At 38.1% G+C, this 20015-nt stretch overlaps 1 protein-coding gene across 2 annotated transcripts in view; it reads left to right on the top strand.

Annotated features, from left to right (window-relative positions):
• Positions 1–18109, top strand: part of RNASEH2B (ribonuclease H2 subunit B) — a 43546-nt gene extending 25437 nt beyond the window's left edge. Inside the window, exons 6-11 of one of the 2 annotated variants that reach the window (XM_082781968.1) lie at positions 546–610; positions 1775–1880; positions 4836–4914; positions 5578–5620; positions 10308–10388; positions 12362–13065. In XM_082781968.1, the coding sequence (XP_082638094.1) occupies positions 546–610; positions 1775–1880; positions 4836–4914; positions 5578–5620; positions 10308–10388; positions 12362–12469 (482 nt within the window). In that variant the 3' untranslated portion in view covers positions 12470–13065. Of the gene's footprint in view, positions 1–545; positions 611–1774; positions 1881–4835; positions 4915–5577; positions 5621–10307; positions 10389–12361; positions 13066–16412 lie in introns of those variants that run through there. The other variant, XM_082781969.1, reaches the window with a different exon arrangement.
• The last annotated feature ends 1906 nt before the right edge of the window (positions 18110–20015 follow it).

Below are 20015 nucleotides of genomic sequence, written 5' to 3'. Positions count from 1 at the left end.
ATGGGAGTGGAGAAATGATAGGAAGAGAGATTATTGAAAGGGCAAATGGTTTGTCTTCCCTACCCAACTCTCCTGGCCCCCTACAAGGTGCTGGAATTCATAAGCCAAAGATTTAAGATACTCTGTTGTGCGTGCTTGTGTGGTTTTTTGCAGTCATGCGAACAATCTTTTATGCTGCAAACGGTGTGGTTAAAATGACCAGTCTGGTGACACAGGGTAGTGACGGTTTGGCAAATTACAAGGGTTTGAGAAGAGCCTTACTGAATTCAGGCAGCCCAAGATTACACATATATAAATAAAATATGTGCTTTGCTGGATTAGGGCCTAATTAAAGATTGTTAGGTTGTTCAAACTTGTGCATATCAGCTCAGTCTGTTTATTTTTCCATGTTTCCAATATTTTTGAAACTTTTTGCCCTGATATCAAACATGTGCAAGCTGCAAATTAACTTCCGTGCGCTGTCTACAACTCTGAAGATTTTAAGTGTATTGAAAATGCAATCTAAACCAGTCATGACTTTCTTCCCCTTTCTTGGTTTATCTCAGAGATTGGCAGTCAGAAATTTCACAAGTACAGCCAAGAGAAGACGTTGAAGTGGTTAAAGAAAAAGGTATCACGTTTCTATTTTGCTTTCTAAATTGCTTTATGTTTAAATGGAAAATGCAGATTAACTTGTCCATATCTGTACTTGAGCCATGTGGCATCCCTCAGTTAAAGTACATGTCCTGTGCAAGAAGGATAGACAGCAAACTGCAGTTGCTGCATGCAGGAGTGGGGTGAGGCATTAGGGAAATGGCAGGTTTGCTACATTTCTCATTTTGATGGGGCTGGTGTGAAAGGGATTTGAAGTGAGGAGGCAGGAGAAGAAGCTGAAGTTGAGTTTATTGCTGTGCTCTGTCGGCTTTGCACGAACTGAGAGGCTTATTTCTTGCCTTATCTGCTTTGCCAATGGGCTAGAGGAAGGGTTAAAGTGTTTCTCCTTGCAGCTTTTAAATTCTGCCGTGCCCTAAAGCTGGACAGATAGTCCAGCTTGGGTTTGTGCTGTAAATGTGATCCCTCATGAAGTCTTGGCAGAGTCTTTCATAATGGTCCTGATATGGTTGCTGCTATCCTAATCCCACCACACTCTTCAAGAAGTCAGTACAGTATGCTGAAAAGAAATAACTCATATGACCGAGTTCAGTGTTGTCTGTGTTTTGGTATAAAGAAGGTGTATCTAATTTTACACGTAGACGTGCCTCTACTATGATGCTACGAGCAGAAAATCCGGTCTGCTTTCTGCACCGATGAAGCTGGGGGTTATCTCCTTTCCAATGAATGCCTGAATGTTTGAGCAGGCGTCTGTTTGTGTTGAAAATTTCTTTGCCAGTGATCTCTGTGTTAGGTACAGTATCACAGTGCCCTGCAATGGTCTTAATCTTTGATTTCCGTCGGGGCTGCCTTTGCAATCCAACTGGGTTGAGGCATTCTCTGTTCTTCCAGCAGGTGTATTTCTCACCTGGATAAGGGTGGCTGTTACATCTGAAAAGCTCATCGCATCTTAGGGTGCCACGAAAGTGGTGCTGTGTTGCCAAGGCAACACGTTCAAAAACGAGCTAGCTTTGTTGCGTTTTTGAGCTCATATGCTAGTCATTACAAATGTATATTAAATTTCACCACAGTCCATAACTTGAGTGTTTTATATGCTTGAAACAAAATTACAAGAGCTTTGTCACTGCATTAACATGTGCATAACAACACTGATATAGACATTTCTTTCTGTGGTTTCCTATAGGTCAATCAAACAGTGAAAGCACTTAAAAGCAACAATATATCTGTAGGTGAAAGGGTACAGGCACCTACATTTATCAGCGGTAAACAGATCACAGATGCTGAAGAAGGTAAGAAAACTAACCATTGTTAAGCACTGTAATGAATTCAGTTTTTGTGAAACCACATACCTGCAGATAAAATACATGATTAGCATCTAAAATGGACTGAAAGTGGTCTCTGCAGTAAATGTATTCCTTGCACAGAAAAATCCATACATGTTGTGGCTGTGTCTCTTGAAGTATCTTGAGTTCTTTGATATCTTCGTCGGGGGGTCCTTGACATTAGATCACAACTGGGGTTCTTTTGGCTTCTTCTTAGTTTACAGAGAAGATGTTTTCTCAGTGAAATATATGCTGAAGTGCTTTACTGAACTGAGACCATACATAATATGTATGAGTATCCACACAATAAAAGTCTCTGTGTTAGAAAAGTCTATTTTTTTTATTAGTATGCAAATGCTGTTGATAGAAGTCTCTTAGAAGAGAAAGGATGGTAGAAAGGCACAGTCATAGACTAAAAACGTTGCTTTATGTGACAAATGGACAGAACAGATGTGTACACTTACTCAGGGCAAAAACTTCAGCAGCGTGTGCATATTAAATCTCTCTGAAAGTGACAGTGCTGATACCAAAAAGTCTGGAGTGATCCTGCTTGCTACTAGTCACCTTTTTGCTGGGGAGGGCAGCATCCTGAATGTCATTGGGATATGAAGTTGTGTAGAGAAACCTGAAAATGAACACTAATGGAAATTAAGAAAGGTTCAGAACAAAATGAACAAAGGCAAATTGTTTCTGATTACTAAGACATTCAGAAGTCTGCATGCCATTGAAAAATAAGGAAAACAAAGCAACTTGCTGACGAAGTGGAAAATGAGTTACCAAGTAATGATATCAAAGGAAACAACATAAATGAGATTTAAGAGGCAGCTCGACAGTTTTATAGAACAGGGATTGTAATATATGGTTTTTAAAGGGAGACAAAGCTGCAAAATTTGTAAGTTACTTTAACTTTACAGTAGCTTTTTACCCTTTTTCCCTACCCCTACTTCTTTAAAGAAACGGAAAATTGTCCTGTCCTGACAGTGACAGTCTTGACTATGCCTAAATACTTTCTCTGAAATGAGTAATCAAATAGCTAATCTGTAGTGCTTTTTCCACCTTCCTGCTTACTTACAAAAACATGCATATATTTCTCTTTTTAGATGTATAGATTTAAAAGAGCAGCATTTGAGTAGGGAATATCAGGGTTTAAAAATAGGTAAGTTTCGGAGGCAGTCCCGCTGTATACAGCAAGGTGAATGACAGGAAGTCAAATGGACCTTACTCAACACTCATTTTTAATAAGCCTAATTTTCTTGTCTGATCCTTTCACTGCCATGACAGTGCAATTTATTTTGGTAGAGAATTTCTTCTTGCATAACGGTATTGTGAAATACCAGTACCTCATAAATAGATGGGTATTGTAGTTAGCTTTTACAGATGTTGTAGGGCAAAAACTTGGGAGGATATAATGGGTGCAAATGGGAAAGGAGGGAAGATTCAACATATGAAACCTGAATATTTCACTAGGAAGACAAAGAAGGGAGGTGTACAACTATTCCTGGTGTCTGACAGGAGGTTAATGACAAAGCAAGGTGAGGCAAACAGTGGTATTTTAAAATTGGTAAAGGAAATCAGTGAAGATTCCTTCAGGGCAGAAATGCAAAGAAAATTGATTTTGTATTTGGGTTATAATAGCAGTTGATTTGGCCTCACCGTTCAGTGTCATAATGCAAAGAGTGAAATGATGGAAATATTTTTCTTAAGAAATAAATTGGTCATATTAAGTGCAAAGGTGAAGTTGTCTTGGATTTAAATTATTTATTCTTCTCTTCTTCTCTCCTGACCCTAAAATGGGCTTAGGGAGTGACAAAGACTTGATGAATTGAGGCAGTGGAGGGAAGAGAAGTGCAGACAGGAGATACTGTGAGTTTGCTGCTAGTCCGATCAAAATGCATATGCCGGTGTCAGTTGGTTAATGCTTTCTGCGTCGGTGCCAATTTGCGTTGGGCTTTTTAGATATTCAAAAAAAGGAGGAAACTCTGTTGCAGAAAAAAAAAAAGCTCTTCACTACCCTGAGGCCAGTTTACCATGTACCTCTTAACTCTCTTAGTGTGTAGTCATACAAAAAGATAGAGCTGGCCTATTGTAGATGGAATTTGGAGGTGAGATTTTAGCTTAATGTGTGTCTGGCAAATACTTCCTGTGCATGGCTAAAGTTACTCCCTAGCAGCCCCAACAACAGCAAGTCTGAAAGTTGCAGCCCGTGATCAGTAAGTGTGAGTGTAGAACGTGACCGGAAAAGATCTGGTTTAGGACTTCATGTTATAAAAGGGTCACTTTTTTTTCCCGTCTCTCAGAAAAAACATTTATAGCAGGAGTGCCCTGTACTGAAAACAGCTTCTAGTAGTTCATATTTCCACAGATAATTATCCTGTCTTGCCAGTGATGTTTAGATAGGCCTTGGCATTTTCCGTAAAGTACTGAAATTAAGTACAAGACTTTGAAATAGACTCATTGTCTCATCTAATTGTTTTCAGTTGAAGCCAGAAAATGTACTTTAGTACTGAAGCGCTTGCCAAATAATTGTAAGATCCAGATGCTTTAAAATTAATGATTGCATGTTCTGTTGAGTCAGCTTTTTACTTTTGCAGGTTTTTAAAATTTAATTTATTCGGAAAAATACATGATATCTAGTATTCTCAGAAAGTGAACAGCTTTTGTAAAGTACATAGAGCAGATATTAATAACATGTGCTGACAAAGTGAGTGTAGTAAGTCTTTACTTTTTAAATAAACCTACAAGTGTCATGTAACATAAACTACTCAACACAGAGAACCATCACAGTGTATCCATTAGAAGTCTCTTACTATTAGTTCAACCTTATGATTTATGGTAGTGCATACAACATGGCTAAGACAGCATGGCTTTATAATGTGAATGTTCTTTTTCTTCTCCTTTTCATTCCCTGCCCTGTTCCTGGAGACTATGTACGGTATGCCCACGGGTTGATATCAGAATATATTCCTGAAGATCTGAGTAAGGAGCTGTCAAAATACTTAGGGTAAGTATTGTTCCAGCTAGCTGCTAGTTTTATGTGGCATGCATTAATATCCTTTTGGTCATTTCTATTGAATACTGGTGTTTGGTCATCAAAATTACAGTGAATAATACAATTTTCCCCATTCACTCAGTAGTGTGGGGTTTGATTTCACATATGTAACACATGCTAATTTATACTTAAATCTGTAAGGTGAGAGCGTCCTCATGCTGGTGCTCTTGTCCAGCAGCAGAGGTTATTTGGGGCATCACTGGCACCCTGTACTTTCCCCTCCGTTCAGTTCTGTTCATTGTGTTCTGTTGTTGTGGCCTACAGAAGTGCTCAGTGTACACCTCAGAAGTCCCATGTCTTATGAGTTTGATTGCAGAGGTGTTATGTGCTTTGTAAAATCGTCTTACTAATATAGCCAAAATTTTCAAAAGTAATGTGGGTTTCTCCTGTTAGGACTGCCCAATCTAAGATATTTTTTTTAAGAGCCCATGTTTCTTCATGGTGCCTGGCTCTTTTTCAGTTATCTGAGTCAGAAATACAGACAAGATCTATGAGCCACTTTTTTCGCAAACATATGCCATGTGCTGATACACAAAGCAACCTTTGTGGGAAAGGAATTAAAATTTGGGCCATTCAGCTGTCTAAATTTATAACATAAAGTTTTTTGTTCTGCAGTCTCCCAGAACTTACAAGCCCTTCACCAGAGCCACCACTGAAGGTAGGAGAGCATTAAGGAGAACGATATTAAAAGATATAGTATGTTGTAAGCTAGTTTCTCTGAATTGTTATTAAAACTGAGCTAGGCCAAGCACTGGGTGCAATACAATGAGTAAATTGGCCTTGTAAAAACACAGTCTGAAATAACACGAGAACATTACCAGGTACTTTTATATTTTATGTTAAGCAATATTTTGGTTGGTTTTGTTGTTTAAAAAAGGGGAGGGAAAGAGACTTATTTTATGTTTTTGGTCAGCAGTCTTCTCCTTTGTGTTTTGCTCATTTAGTTTTATTGAGGTTGATGGGACGCTATGACCTCATAGGTTTTCTTTCATATGTAATTTATGAGGACCCTGAAAGGGACCTCCTGGGTCATGGATTCCTAGACAACCATGTTGGATAATCTCTCCTACACTGACCATTCTCCACTGTAAGTCTCATTAGGATTTTTTGTTTCCATTACTTCTCTTGGAAGACTGTTGTATAACCTCATTCCTCTGATGCTCAGAAACCTTCCTGTAAATTCCACCTTGAATTTATTCGTGGCCAATTTATTCCCTTGTGGTTTTGTGCTAACATTATCATTGTTTGTTTTAATTGAAATGGCTCTTTTCCCTCCCTAACATAAGTTCTCTCAGCGTGTAAAGGGAAAATATATATCCTTCTGTTTTCATTTTGTGAAGCCAAACTTTCTTGTGGAAGATGGGTTCTCCATTCTGTTATCATTGTGGGAACATTTCTTTGCACCTGTTCCAAGATGAACTCAATTGTCTGAAAACAGGTGACCAGGATCAGATATAGTTTTTCATGGTAACATCTTTACCAATACAATATGATGGCATTAATCCCTTCTGGTCTTAACTAGAAGTACTTTATCTCATTATATCTTAGAATCCCATTTGCCTCTCTTACTGGGTGAAGTAGCTGATAGTCATGCAGTGAACAGTTAAGACACACAGGTCTTTTTTTTCTACACTGCACTGAAATTCATGCAGGTTGTTGCTGTATACACGACCTTACACTTCTGTACATTTCATCTGTTTATAATGTTTCCAGTCTTGAAGGCTCTTCTGCTTTTCCTTCACAGTGTTACTAGCTCTTTAGGTATTCATAATGCTACTCAGTGGTCTACATTCAGTGAACGTTAGCATGCTGTTATCTTTAATTAACAATTAACGAACATTTTGAATAGGTATTGTTCATGGCACTCCACTTGTAATATTCATCCATCCCTACGCCATCTCTATGACATCCCTTTCTGCAGTGCTTGCCTTTGTTTCCCTTTCACACAGTTTCTTACATACCTTAAAATTCTTACGCAATCTTCATCTTTCATTTCCGTTGCTTAAGTGGCACCATGTCAAATCCTCTGCCAATCCCTTACATTTTCTGTCACCAGAAACTGTATTATCTTTGTGGAAAAAAAGAAGTCAGTAGGTATTGCCTACATTTAGTTCTCATTTACTCCGTGTCTTTAATTATTCTTCCTTCTTTCACACACCCACAGCTTCCATTCTGCTGAAGCCTACTCTAACTTTTTCTTCCTCCTCACAAATAGATGGTGGTTTTGCTACTCTGTGGCAATGTGGTCCCTATCTAGTAGAATGGTTGCCAGGTTTTGCTCCTGGACTTGCGATTTTCTGAGGCAGTCTCCCAACAGTGTCAGCATATTGGGTTTTACTTCTATTTTGAACAGAGTGATTTCTTTTCTCTTCATCTAAATTTAACCCTGAATTTAACCTCTTCATCTTCACTGAAAACAATTTATTGAGGCAAAGGATTTATTCAATTTTAGGGCTAGACCTAGATTAGCTTTAATATCTATTCATTTGTAGCAGCCTTGCTTTTTAGATTCCATTTTTGCTTCTGTGGCTAAACAACCTTCTACTATTTGTTTTAATTTCCTTTCCAAGGTCTAACTCAGCTTGACTTTTTGGCAGCTCTCCCTTTATCCCTGTATTACCTGACGCCTAAAACAAATATCTTTTCTTTATGCTTTTTTTGCTCTGTTCATTTTAGATTTTTGCTTACTACTACTATCTTTTTACTTGAGGGGGATGGAAAATGTGTGCATCTGTGTGAGTGTGTAGGGGGGGGAGTATTCATCTAGTTTAGTTTGAGAAGCTCTTTCCTTCAAAATTCTTCACTTTGTTAAGGTAAGAGATCCAAAATTACGTATTTCATCTTTTTCTTTTGCATTCCAAGAGTCTTCCCCTCACGGGAAGGCGTCAAGCCCTTTGCTTTGGCTTTTGAAAAGAAGGCAAACAGTTTGCAAAGTTTGCCCCTGTGGGATCAAGAGCCTCACTTCTGATTTTCCTTTTCATTTAATTTAAACTGAGGCACCGTGTGTCTACTGAAACTAGGTTACTTACTACAATGACCTTTCCTGCAAAGTCCCTGCTACTTACCGAAACACAGTCTAAAATAACCTCATTTCTGGCCGGTTCAGCGACTGTTTTGTTAAGCCGTATGTCAGCTAGCACATGCAGGAATAATTGGGCCCTACTGTTATTAATAGCATTTGTTCTCCAATGTATATCCATGGATATAAGTTATTTCCATGTGGTTGGACAGTTGTTCTGGCTGCACAGTTACTTGGCCCTTTGATTCTGTTAAGAATTATCTTTATGTATTGTAAGAAATATTAAACACACATCAGGAGCCAACTGATATTCATTAGCTGTATAAGCATGTTACAACAACTATATTAAACTACATGTGATGTACATTACATATTCTGTATGAATAGCTTTTATACTATTGGGATAGTTCCGAGGCTCTATTTTTAAAAATAGTTTTATTTCAGCAGTTGGGTTACAGAGGAAACGAGGCTTAGAACCGTTCAGTTGCTGGGCAGTGAAATCTTACTGAGTATACCATTAATTTTCAGAGCACTGACCAAGGTGTGCATGATGTGTCTGAGTTTAAGTCTTTGCAGCTTGGGTGCTTAAATCTCTCCTTTATCTCATACCCTCAGAGGAGCAAGGCAGACTCATACACTAAATTTTGGAGTCTCCTTTAGACCATACTTACTGACTTTGTAATTTCTTACTTGCTTTGCATTGAGGTTTCTCTTTATGAGGACAAGGTATATTGACAGACAAAGTATATGATTTTTGCAAATAAGGGTCTAACATATATTTCCTCGTATAGCAAAGTAATTACATGTTTGGAAATTGTGTTAAATTCTGAGGGGGGGAGAGATTTAGAAACGTCAATGCTTGACAGAAAAGCTATGACAGGTTCTCTCTTGTAATATCAAGTAGACTGGGTGCAGTCTGGACATCGTGGTTTAATGATTAAATCAAAAATATGTTATCTGTATTAATTGTAAGCCGTTGATCTTGTGTTGTAATCATTATACTGTCCAGTTTGTCAGCATAGGCGAGTCTGGCCATGGGCAGACGATAGCAGCTTACAAAGGATATGTAGGCTCTGCTACAACTGAACAGCAAATGCTTTGCTGAAATGCAAACATTTTATTGTAAGTTTTAAAAACTTGTTTATCAGATTCCAAAAAGAGGAGAATAGTCATTATTCGTTACATTGTCATTTGAAAATGTAATCACAGCTCAGTAAACAGCCTCCCAGAGAGACTGATCCAGATCCCATTGAAATCAGAAGAGAAGGCTGCTGTTGGATCTGGTTCTAAGAGCTGAGAAATCTAAGCTGCAGACCTGGCTTCTGTGCCAGAAGGGAGGGGGGAGGGAGGGAGATCACAAGCACCATAAACAAAATGAATAAAACAGGATCTTAAAATGGTACGGTACCATCCAAGTTGCTTGCAAAATCACTCTCTTTGGCACAAGACCTGGGAAGGCCACAGCTTAGATTTCACAGGATATTAAGGACAGGGTAGTAATATCAGATATATAATAATAATAAAAATACAGTGTTGTAAAATACCATATACTTTTTTTCCCTTTTGGAAGCACACCAGAAAGTTTTCACCTTTAAACTAAACACATGCTCACAGTTTATGGAAAGAAATATTCATTCTTACAGCCTGATCATGTGAAGTGCTGAGGACTCTTAACTCCCATTATTTCTGAGTTTAGAAAGCACCCAGCACAAGCACAGTCAAGCTTCTCAATGTACTGTTGGATTCAAGTGCTGAAGCAGCCAGCAGAGCTATGTCAGTGTTTCATTGTGGCCAAACTGTAGAAACTAATCACTTCTAGAGGTTGTGCACGAACAGATAACAGACCTGATGACGATCCACTCGTGCTGGCAGATAGCAGTAATGCTGGAGTTGCTGGTACTTCACAGTTCCATGAGTCTGTGGGGACCAGTGTCTGGGTTCCCTGGCTGCTAGACAATTAACTTCCAACAGCTGCTCCATAAAGGTTCTCTAAATATTTAGACTCCGACACCACAGACACAATCATGGAAATTAAAAACTGGATTAAAGTGATTCCTGTAAAGTCGTTCTTCAGAAAGGCTAGGGAGAAGAAAATGCTTCCTACGGCATTGAATGATCTCTTCTGAATACTTTAGGGATGGTATATAATCATGTGTAAAGAAGACAATTACAAAAAGAAACCTTTCCACTGTTACTGCAGATTCCTCTGTTCATTGCCAGTCCTGTTTTGGTGCTATGGTTACTTTATAAAGCCAGAGCTTTAAACTTCCATGTGTGTACACATAAAAGTGGTTGACAGAGAAACTTCATCACTCTAACATTTCAGAAAAGGAAATTATCAGATGTCCCTGTGGAAGCAGAAGAAGACTATACTAAGTTTAACAGCAGCAATCTGAAAAACAAAAAGGTAAGCCAGCCTTGTACTCATGCATGTTTTGTTAAAGCATAGATTAAAACTTAACATTAGCACAGAGTCCCTTTTACTCTCCTCCAAAACACACAAGAAGAGGGGGAAAAAAAAAAAAAGCCAAATGGCAGATCTCTGCAGTTGTATCATCTTGAACTTTCAGGTTTAATTTGATTTTTATGGTCTTCATGTCCTGTTCTGAACTCTTCTAAACTGTTACTGTTTGACTGTATTTTATTGGTGAACACGCCAGTGAACCTTGCAGACTTTGACACATTAAGATTCTCAGATAATGTTTGCAAAGCTCTTTGAGAACTTCAGATGAGAAATCCTACGCCTGAGTGATAGCAACCTGATAACTTTTGGTTATCTGAAAAAGAAACAATGATGGCAACATGCACTTAAATTCCAAGGGCTGCTGAGACAGGCTGTATTTTTACTTAGACATATTGCTTGTGCACTTATTTATGTCAATTTAATACAGTTAAATCAACACTGAGCTTGCTGACTGCCAGCTCCAACACAAGTTTGGAGGCCAATTCAAATCTGAGTCCAGTGGTGCTTGCCACTGTACCGTTCCTAGGAGAGCAGCAGAGATGTGAAAAATAGATTGTCTGTGTGTGCCAAGCTTGTGAGGCTTGCACTGGGTTGTTTCTCTGAGCATTGAAAGAAAATGAATCTTTCTGCAGTCCATTGGGAACTAAAAAGGCCCTCTGTTCTGGTCTTTGACCTTCAGACTAATGCTGACTACTCTTTATCCTTTTGCAAAGAGAAGCAGCTGGTGACAGATAGATTCCTTCTTTCCCTAGCACCCCCCAGAATTGTTCGTATCTGGGACACACACTTGTTTTGAACTTAGGGGATTGCCCCCTAAGTGGAGGTAATAAATAGTGTAAAATCTGCATGTTTTCCCCTCTCTCTATTATGTACACATAGGTTTTGAACTGAGCATAAAAATAGAAACAGACCGAGGAGAGAGAATTCCTTTTAATGCTAAATATGATTTACTTCTAAAATAACGAAGCACATTGATGAGAGAATCTGGGAAAGAAAAGATAGCTCTTGGACTCCGTACAGTATAGTACTCTTTTTTTTTTTTTTTTTTTTTTTTTTTTTTTAATAACTTTGGCAGTGTTTTTGTTTGTACAGTAACACAGACAGTCATACTGCAGTTGCATATCTCCATCCTGTCCGCAACCTTCTAGCTGATCCCAAGTAGTGTAATGGTGAAGTCCTGTAGACTGAGAAATATCATAAAGAAAGGTCAACGCAAAGTTTTCTTAATAGGTAAACCAGCTAGAGATTTAAAACATAACATTTTAAAATGTAAGAAAGAAAAGAGGTCAGCTCTATAAAACGTGGCTCATAAAATGTGTTTTAGGTGTAAAAGTCTGGGAAGTTGTCCCAGTGGCCTCAAAGTGCTTTGCAAATGTTGGTCACCTTCTTCATTCTTAGCTCTTCCATCTCTTTTCCCTTTATTTCACTGCACATAGAGACTTTGATAATAAATCAGTGTGAATTATTCATCATCTGTAATGCAAGGCTGTAATTCAGCCTGCTGACAACATAATCATGAGATTGAGTCGGAGGGTACAGTATGCATCTGTTATATTGCATGCATTATTCCTCTTAATGTACACTCAGGGATTATCCCAAAGTAAACGTTTGAGTTGGGACATCTCATTCTGCAGAAGGCAAAGATGTTTCACCTCCTTGTCTTTGTAATTGATTCTCTGTCTTTGTCTGAGGTTAAGCAATTTATGACAAGTATTTTTCTGATTGAATAATCTCAAATTTGTTTTGTAAGGTTTTTCCCCTACAATTTAAAGCCTGCATAAAATTATCTTTCCTGCTGTATACTAAAAAAGCGATTCAGCTTCTTGTTTGACTTCTGTATTTAGAAATTTGTAGCTTATACTTCCCTCCTACAAAAAATGCTTTTTAACTTGTTCTACCTCGCATTTCATTTACAGGCAAACAGCAAGATGACTGCAGCTCAGAAGGCTCTGGCCAAAGTTGATAAGAGTGGAATGAAATCCATTTCTTCTTTCTTTAGCTCCAAACCTAAAGCATCAAAATAAAGACTCGTTCTTGGAAAAGTTTTATACGGTGTTTATTTTTACATTAAGCTAAAAATGTCTCTTGGAGTTTTTTTGTTACGTATATATGCAGGGCATGTTCATGTTCACGGTGTAGTGTGATGGAGAGATCTGCAAGCTAGTGTGGGACAGAGTTGTCTCAGTGGGGCAAGGTAGTACCACGGAGAAATTCCAGCCTGGAATTAGCACGTAGCATACAGCACAGCTGTATGTACTGCCTTGCCTTCTAGAGCAAGCTCAGTCAAGAACACGGCAGAGTTTTCTCCATTGCACTCCATTGTGGGCTGGAGACATGCCCTCTCCTGTGATAAGTTTTAAAGGAGAGGTTTTTTGTTCATTAGGAGCATTATTTTTTGAGACTCTCTGGAGGTTTTTACTCAATATGACACCAGAATAGGATGGCATCATCAGATTTTTATGTGGACCCAAATCTTAAGTGCTGAGATAAGCGCTGCAATTTATTGAGGCAAAAAGATATTGTGTCTATATTCAGATTTTGGTTGTTTTGAAGATGCTAGAAACAAATTGCAATAAATGTCAACATCCATGTGATGCAATAAAGTACTTTATGTAACAAATTTGTGCTTGTGGTGTTTGTTGTATGTTTCAAGAGTTGGGTCAGGCTTCAGGATATTTCTTGTGGGCTTTTGGTATTTTCCTGTGTATAAATATTAATCCTTGAAGAATTACAACATCATTTCAGGCTTAAATGATAAATCTCTTAACACATAGCAATATAGAATTATTTTATGTTCAGTTCCAAGGTCAGTATGTCCTTACCAAAATAATTAGTGACAGATTTATTTAAAGACAAAAGTGGGGGGCTAAAAAAAGCCTACGTGGAGCTGGATGTTAATTCAAAAGCTTAAGTCTGAGTGTCTTAGGTAAGGCTTAGCATTATGAAGACACGCACAAAGTTTGTCTATTGCTTAAACATACAACTCACTCTTGGGTGTGTTCTTTCCCTATTAGAGAGTATTCTCATATATTCAGAGGTAAACAGCTATCTGCTATATTGCAGTTTCCCTGATCACAGAATTGAGTTACTGGGATCAATCGTATAGACCCAGCCAGTCCTGCACAATACTAACGTCTGACTTCCTCCAGGAGTTCTTGCACTGAGCCATTACTCTGGATGAGCTACAATGTTTTAGAAAGGGAATCTTAAAATACATCATTCTTTGCTACTTAAGCTCAGTGGAGAACCCCCCTTGTATCCCTCAATACTGGGGACTTTCAGTGAAACCGGGAGTTGACTCATTTTTGGTAACTAGGCCATTGTTCCACTTCAAGCTGACTTGCTTTTTCTTTAAATCCTTGGAACTGCAGTGGTGTCTGTTAGGTTAAAGAGCTCCGTGGCATTTTTTCCAAACAGAAATGAATGAAAAACCATGCTGTGCCTTGTATGTTTTTTTTGCAATCGCAGTTTTGGGGGGTCCGTATGCCTTTCAAAGCAGTGTTTTTTCAAAGTTATGTTTGTAAATAGAGAAGTCAGTACAGTTAGAATTCCAGATAAAGGAAAATACGTGGAAATCTATGGAATTATCTCTGATTACAGAAGTACTTATTTAACAAATGTGGGTGCCTTCCCAATGAAACTGGACTGAGGTGAGAACAAGTACAAAGTCAATGCTTCCAGTTTTAAAAACATTTGTCTGAAGTGGTTTATCTAGACCCAAAATTATGTTCCTTGGGAAAAATGATTTTCAGACATTCTGAGGAATCAGTAGTGTCTTCCTTATTCTTCCTTATCTTTGGAAGTCAGTCCATAGTATTAGTGTTTGAATATGTGATTCAGATGCAGACACTTTGTTGATTTTTCAGTGAGAATCATTCTCCCATGTCATTTGGTGCATTAATAAAATTCCATTAGTGATTGTAAACTTTCTAAAACAATATAAGGGATAGAGAAAGGTAGGGGACACACAAAAAAATGGGAATTGCCATGTAGGGCCATAGAGAAATTCCTGCTACGCCACACTGCCTTGCAGTTCAGCTCTCCTGAGCAGAATTTCAGCAGTCCTGTCAATCGAGTTTCCTGTTCTGATATTAATTCTGAGACAAGATTAAAAAGTAATAGAAGGCGTCATGACAAGTTTGATGTGCGCTGCCTTTGGGATTGCCATCTTGCTTTTTTTCCTACCTTACTTGTCTGGGCTATAAGTGAAGACCAGTGCTGTAGTAGCATTTACTGGCTTATCCAATAGGTTCTTGCTTTATCTAATAGGTTCTTCCTATGAGGTGGGAAGAATTAGCATCTAGTGAGCCCAGACAGAGGAATTGCAGTTGTAAACTAGAAGGGTTAGATTTTGAAAAGCATTCAAGCTAGACCCGGAAATTCTATGACAATCAAAGATGCCTTCCAAGTTCATATCAGTAGAAGAATCCTTTTGAAAAATACTGAACTGTGGGATAATGTAATGTAATAAAATGAAAAAAGAGCAAACAGGCACTTACTGTCATGTCAATGGAGAAGTTTTGTGCAATAAGCAATGTCTTAGGGAGTTTTGTGGTAAATGAGATTAAAGGAATTGTGTATCTATTAACAGAAAGACAATTCCAAGCACTGGAAGGTGTTGGGAAAGCAAGCAAGCAAGCATAGGATGGACGTTTCAGTGGAAAACCAAGAGTGGGAGAGAGTTACAGTAGAAAGAGGAGCTGTGAGGTGGGACAGATGCATGTTTGAATCTCTTATTCTGAACGTTTTAATGTGCTACTTTCAGGTTTGGGGGTTTTAATAGTACAAAGGTTTTGTGAAATAAATTTTGGAATTTCATCTTTTCATTGACTGAACGGTTTGAGAACATTTCTTCGAAGAAAACAAACAAACAAACAAACAAAAACCCTATTTGGTCAGAATTTAGGGCAGAAGGACAATCCTGATACAGATGGGAGGGTTTGTCATGGCTTCTGATTTGGGGTACCAATTTTTTTTTCTTTCTCTAGCCATGACTTTCACATCCGTCGCTGCGCATAAGGACTAGTCGGGGTTCTTCCTCTGTGCATGGATGCGTTGTGTTGTAGCATGTCACATCTCAGCCTCGGCTGTCAGCTACGCCGTAACTTACAACAACAATAATTTTATTAGCAACTGTGTCTTTGGTTGAGCACAAATTTGTGCATGACAAAAGAGCACGAGTCATTTCCAAGAGCCATTACAGCTTTCACGTGACAACAAAAACTCTTTTTTTCCCTTTAGGAAAGAATGAAATACATTTAGTAACTTTGAAACTTCCTTAACATGTAGCTGTAAGACGTTATGAAGAACATGTGGTGCCAAATACATAAAACAATATTTCCTACCACAACGAGGATTTAAATATAGTTACTATGACTAGCCAGCAGTAGCGCTAGGTCATTATGAAGTGCTGCTTTGCTATTTCTTGCTTGGTTAGCTTAGTATGAGACAATATGCCAGCGCCGTTACAGAAATATGGTCTTACTTTATTTCTTTTTCAGGATTAGCATGCTGTCTTTACATGCTCGTGTAAATAACTGATGAGTTGTGATGCTTTTATAGTTGTTGTTTTCGGATTAAGCAGCTCTTAGAGTCCAACTCTTTTAAGACTTCACGTTGCAAACGGATTGACATCACTGAGCACGGAAAACTTCATACGGAAATACCAGCACTGACTTCAGGATATGTCAGGGTTGGACTTGCACATCATTTTCAGTCTTACATAGTAAAGTTAGTTCTATTTGTAGAAGTGACAATTGGTGATCTGATTTATTTTTTTTTTTCATTGGAAAAGGTGGCACAGTTGGCAGAATTTGCCTTCCAATCAGAAATTTAGAAGCGTTCAGTGATGCTTGCTTTCACGTGTTCAGTTGTGTCTGACTTTATGGTTTGTAGAGGGAAACTAAAAGCATGGGTGCTTATTTGAATAGATTAATGCTTACGCCTAGGGTTTTCTTTTCTTTTTAGATGCCTGCACAAAGACATCCAAAGAAGAAGTGAAAGGAGCATAAGGAGACTCGCTAATATTATTTTAACTTGCCATAATCTCGAAGCAGCTTTTAAAGGCTTTTTTTACGCACTTTCTGAAAATAAATGCTTGAAGTTAGACATGCCCTGTTCCAAGAAAAAGCAAATCTCAGCAGATTAACATTGTTAAATATGCGGTGTGTTAAACATACAGTGCTTCAAATTTTATAGCTTATACACTATTGGTCTATCGGGCCCTTCCAGGAAAGCACTTACGAGCATGCCTAATGTTAAGCACATGAGCAGTGTTCTTAAAGTCAGCAGTGTTGTTCGTGTGGGTAAGTGCTTTGCTGGACCAGCGCCTAAAGTCCTGTTAGGTGCTGAGCATCCTGATCCATATCCAGCAAAGCACTTACGTCCATGCTTATCTTGAAGTGGAAGAGCCGGTCTAGCTAATATTTGTGCATTAGTGTTTGCCGTAAAAATCTCTCTTGGCACAGTGACTCACATGCTTAAAATTAAGCACCTGCCTAAGTATTTTGCAAGGTCAGACCAACAGCATCCTCGAGCAAATCTTAAATAATTACTTGATTTTGTATTAATTTCCCTTTTTGTAGTCGTTGGTCTGTTTTTTAACCAAGCATATGATTTTATTGGCTATAATTTCAAGCTTTAGAAGCTGCGTAGCAAAAGGTTTCATACAATTTTCTCCTTTCTTTTTCAAATTCTATCCAGATACTTTTTTGGACTAAAAGTCCATTTGTTCAGACTTAGAATCATCTAAAATGAAAAAAAAAAAAAGTTAACTTTTTTTTAGAACATATCAATTTTTTTTGTAAGAACCATTTCACCAAGTTTGATTTGACTGGGTTTGACCAACCCTGACCTATTATCCAGAAGATGTCACCTAGCTCTGGCTTGTGAGTAGTCTGACTCTTGAAGTAAAGTAAACTTCAATAAAAATGTCAAAGTTCACATAAAACATGGAGGAAATGGATGCTAATGAGATTCTTAACTGGTCTGTCAGCTTCACAGACTGATGTTTTTAACTTAAATAATGGTTTAGCAAACTACCAGACTTTAGCATGTAACTTTTTGTTACAGAATTTTTAAAGTGGTAATTCACAGGATTTTGAACATAATAAATGTGTACTTTTGTAAATTTTAACTATGAAGACGATTCACAGATACCTCAAATGGACAAAATGTTCCGTAAAATTTAAATATACTTGAAGCATTCCAGGTGAGAAATTAAAAGATGCTTTGCTTCCATACATTGTGCCTAACTTCAAGTCAAACAAGAACTTCCAGAAGTGTTTATTAGGACATTTCTGAAAATGAAATTCCAAGAGGAAGAGGCAATGGCATGTTCAACTTTCTTTTCAATTTAAATCAACTCTGTTTTGGAATATGAAAGATCCAAACGGTTAACCATTTAGAAATCGTGTATGATAGGAGATATAATCCAAATACTTATTTTATAAATTTGCACTGAATTCTTTGTTTCCTTTTCACTTGTCTAATTAAGTAAAGTGCACTGTGCCTTTTCAAGGAAAAAAGATGTTTATTTTAACATAATTTTCTAAGCAATACTGCAAGAATATTATATGGGTTCAAAATGAGATTTCTATTTTTCTAGCTTCTTATATTCAAAAAATACTTGATGTATAAATACATGTAAGATTGTATATTTCAGTAAACTGTTGTTATTTTTTTTATTTGAGATTTTATTTTTACTTCATGTGCAAGAAAAAAATAAATACCTTTGGAATAATTTGTTGATCGTTACTTCGTTAATCTCAGAGAGAAATACAAAGAGAAATGCAGTGCCATCAGACTACTAATTCCACTAGCCTCTGCAAGCTAGTCACTAATTTTGAGTTGAAGGAAAAAAATGACTCCTGAGATAGACACAAATTTAAAGGTTCATTAAGAGAGATTCAGTGATGCTAATTGTTGAGGAGCTTACTGTACAGGTGCTCTAGTGAAAACCCATTGGTGTGTGCATACAGTTGCTGGCCCACATACTTTGGCCATACTTTTGATTTTAATGACTGTGGTGTAAAGCCTCTGAGGGATGGGGGGATAAGGAGAGAAGAGGTGAAGAGAATGATGTGATATTTATGTCATTTTTAACATATTTCACATTCTGTGCCATCACATACATAGTATATAGGTGCTCTGTCACTGATCTACATGGATAGCCTTTACTTTTTGGGGGGGTTGAAAGGTGGGGAGGTTGGGTGGGTTGGTTGGTTGGTTGGTTTGGTGGTGTTTTTATTTTGTAGAAGGTAGTTAATCAGACACAAAGAAAAAGCCATCCCTTTTCCAAAACATTGTTCTGGTATCACCATGATGCTGTGCTCCAACACGAGGCTGCAGGGCTGGTAGGAGTCTTATTGCCATTATATTTGTGAAATCCAGAGAACAAGGGGAAAGCAAAGGTAGAGGGGTTTTTGTTTTTTGTTTTTTTGTTTTTTGTTTTTGTTTTGGGTTTGGTTTTGTTTTTGGCAGTCAAGTAGGTTTATTGGTACTAATAAGAGCAAAATAAGAAGAGTAATAGTAATAGGGTTTATACCATCTCATAAGCCCATCACTCACCAGTACTTTTCTGTAGAAACAACTGTAGAAACAATTTCTGTAGAAACAACCGGTGCTAAGAACGAAGCACTAAGGCAGCTTCTATTTAAATGCGAAGTAGCATTTACGGTGCTAAGTCCAATAAAACCAACTCACAAAGCAGTGCAAAGACTGAAGAGCTGTCATAGCTCAAGTGCCTAAGCCTAGCCATCTTGTTGCCTCTGTGTGCACAACTTCTGTCTCAGTGTCTGTCACATTGCAAATGGCCCTGTTTTTTCCTAAAAATGTGTTTTTTGATTTAGTAGGAGTAAAAAACAAATAGCTGATAGATCTCTTGATCTTTCTAGTTGGTCCTATGTCAGAGAAACCGAGCAGAATGGTTACTGAGGTTGGTAGCTAGTGACAGCTGAACCTTCTTCGAAGTAAGCCATTAATGACCCTTTCCACCTCATTTTTACAACCTGGAAGTTAGTACTCTGCGCAGCCTGGTTGTTATTAATGGACAGCATCCTGAAAAGGTGATTTTTTGTATTCCAGAAAGAATTATCTACTGAAACTGTGGCTTTTTCTAATGTATGATAAGATGAGTCTATACGGCTATGTGGGCTCGCACACAAAATTTGTAGGTGGCTGTCTTCAATGTCACTGCAGCGTCTTCAAGAATTGGAGGCAATCCTGTGTTTGAGGAATTGAACTGAGCCTTCAGGCTGGACAGGATAGGCCAGGCTTTGAAAATCCATTTGGTTTTACATAAAGTATTGTTTCTCTCTCGTCATTTTATAAATCTCCAATAAGCATAGTTTTTAACCTGTTCTGTTGGGAGGGGAAACCTCCCCTCTCCACCCTACATATTTTCTCCAGAGGTTACCATCTGGTTTTCTCTTACAGCCCACCTAAACGGTTGTTGAAATTGTACCCTTTTACCTCCTTCCTGCCCCACAATCCACTCTGCTGTGGTTGTAAGGGCAAAATTTGTTTGTCACCATTTTGGAATCCGCTCCCCGATACCCAAAACATTCCCAT

Source organism: Aythya marila (genome assembly GCF_965140915.1).
Source record: "Aythya marila genome assembly, chromosome: 1".
Classification (NCBI taxonomy): Eukaryota; Metazoa; Chordata; class Aves; order Anseriformes; family Anatidae; genus Aythya; species Aythya marila.
The sequence above is the reverse complement of the archived record's forward strand: the minus strand, read 5'-3'. Positions and strand labels throughout refer to the sequence as shown.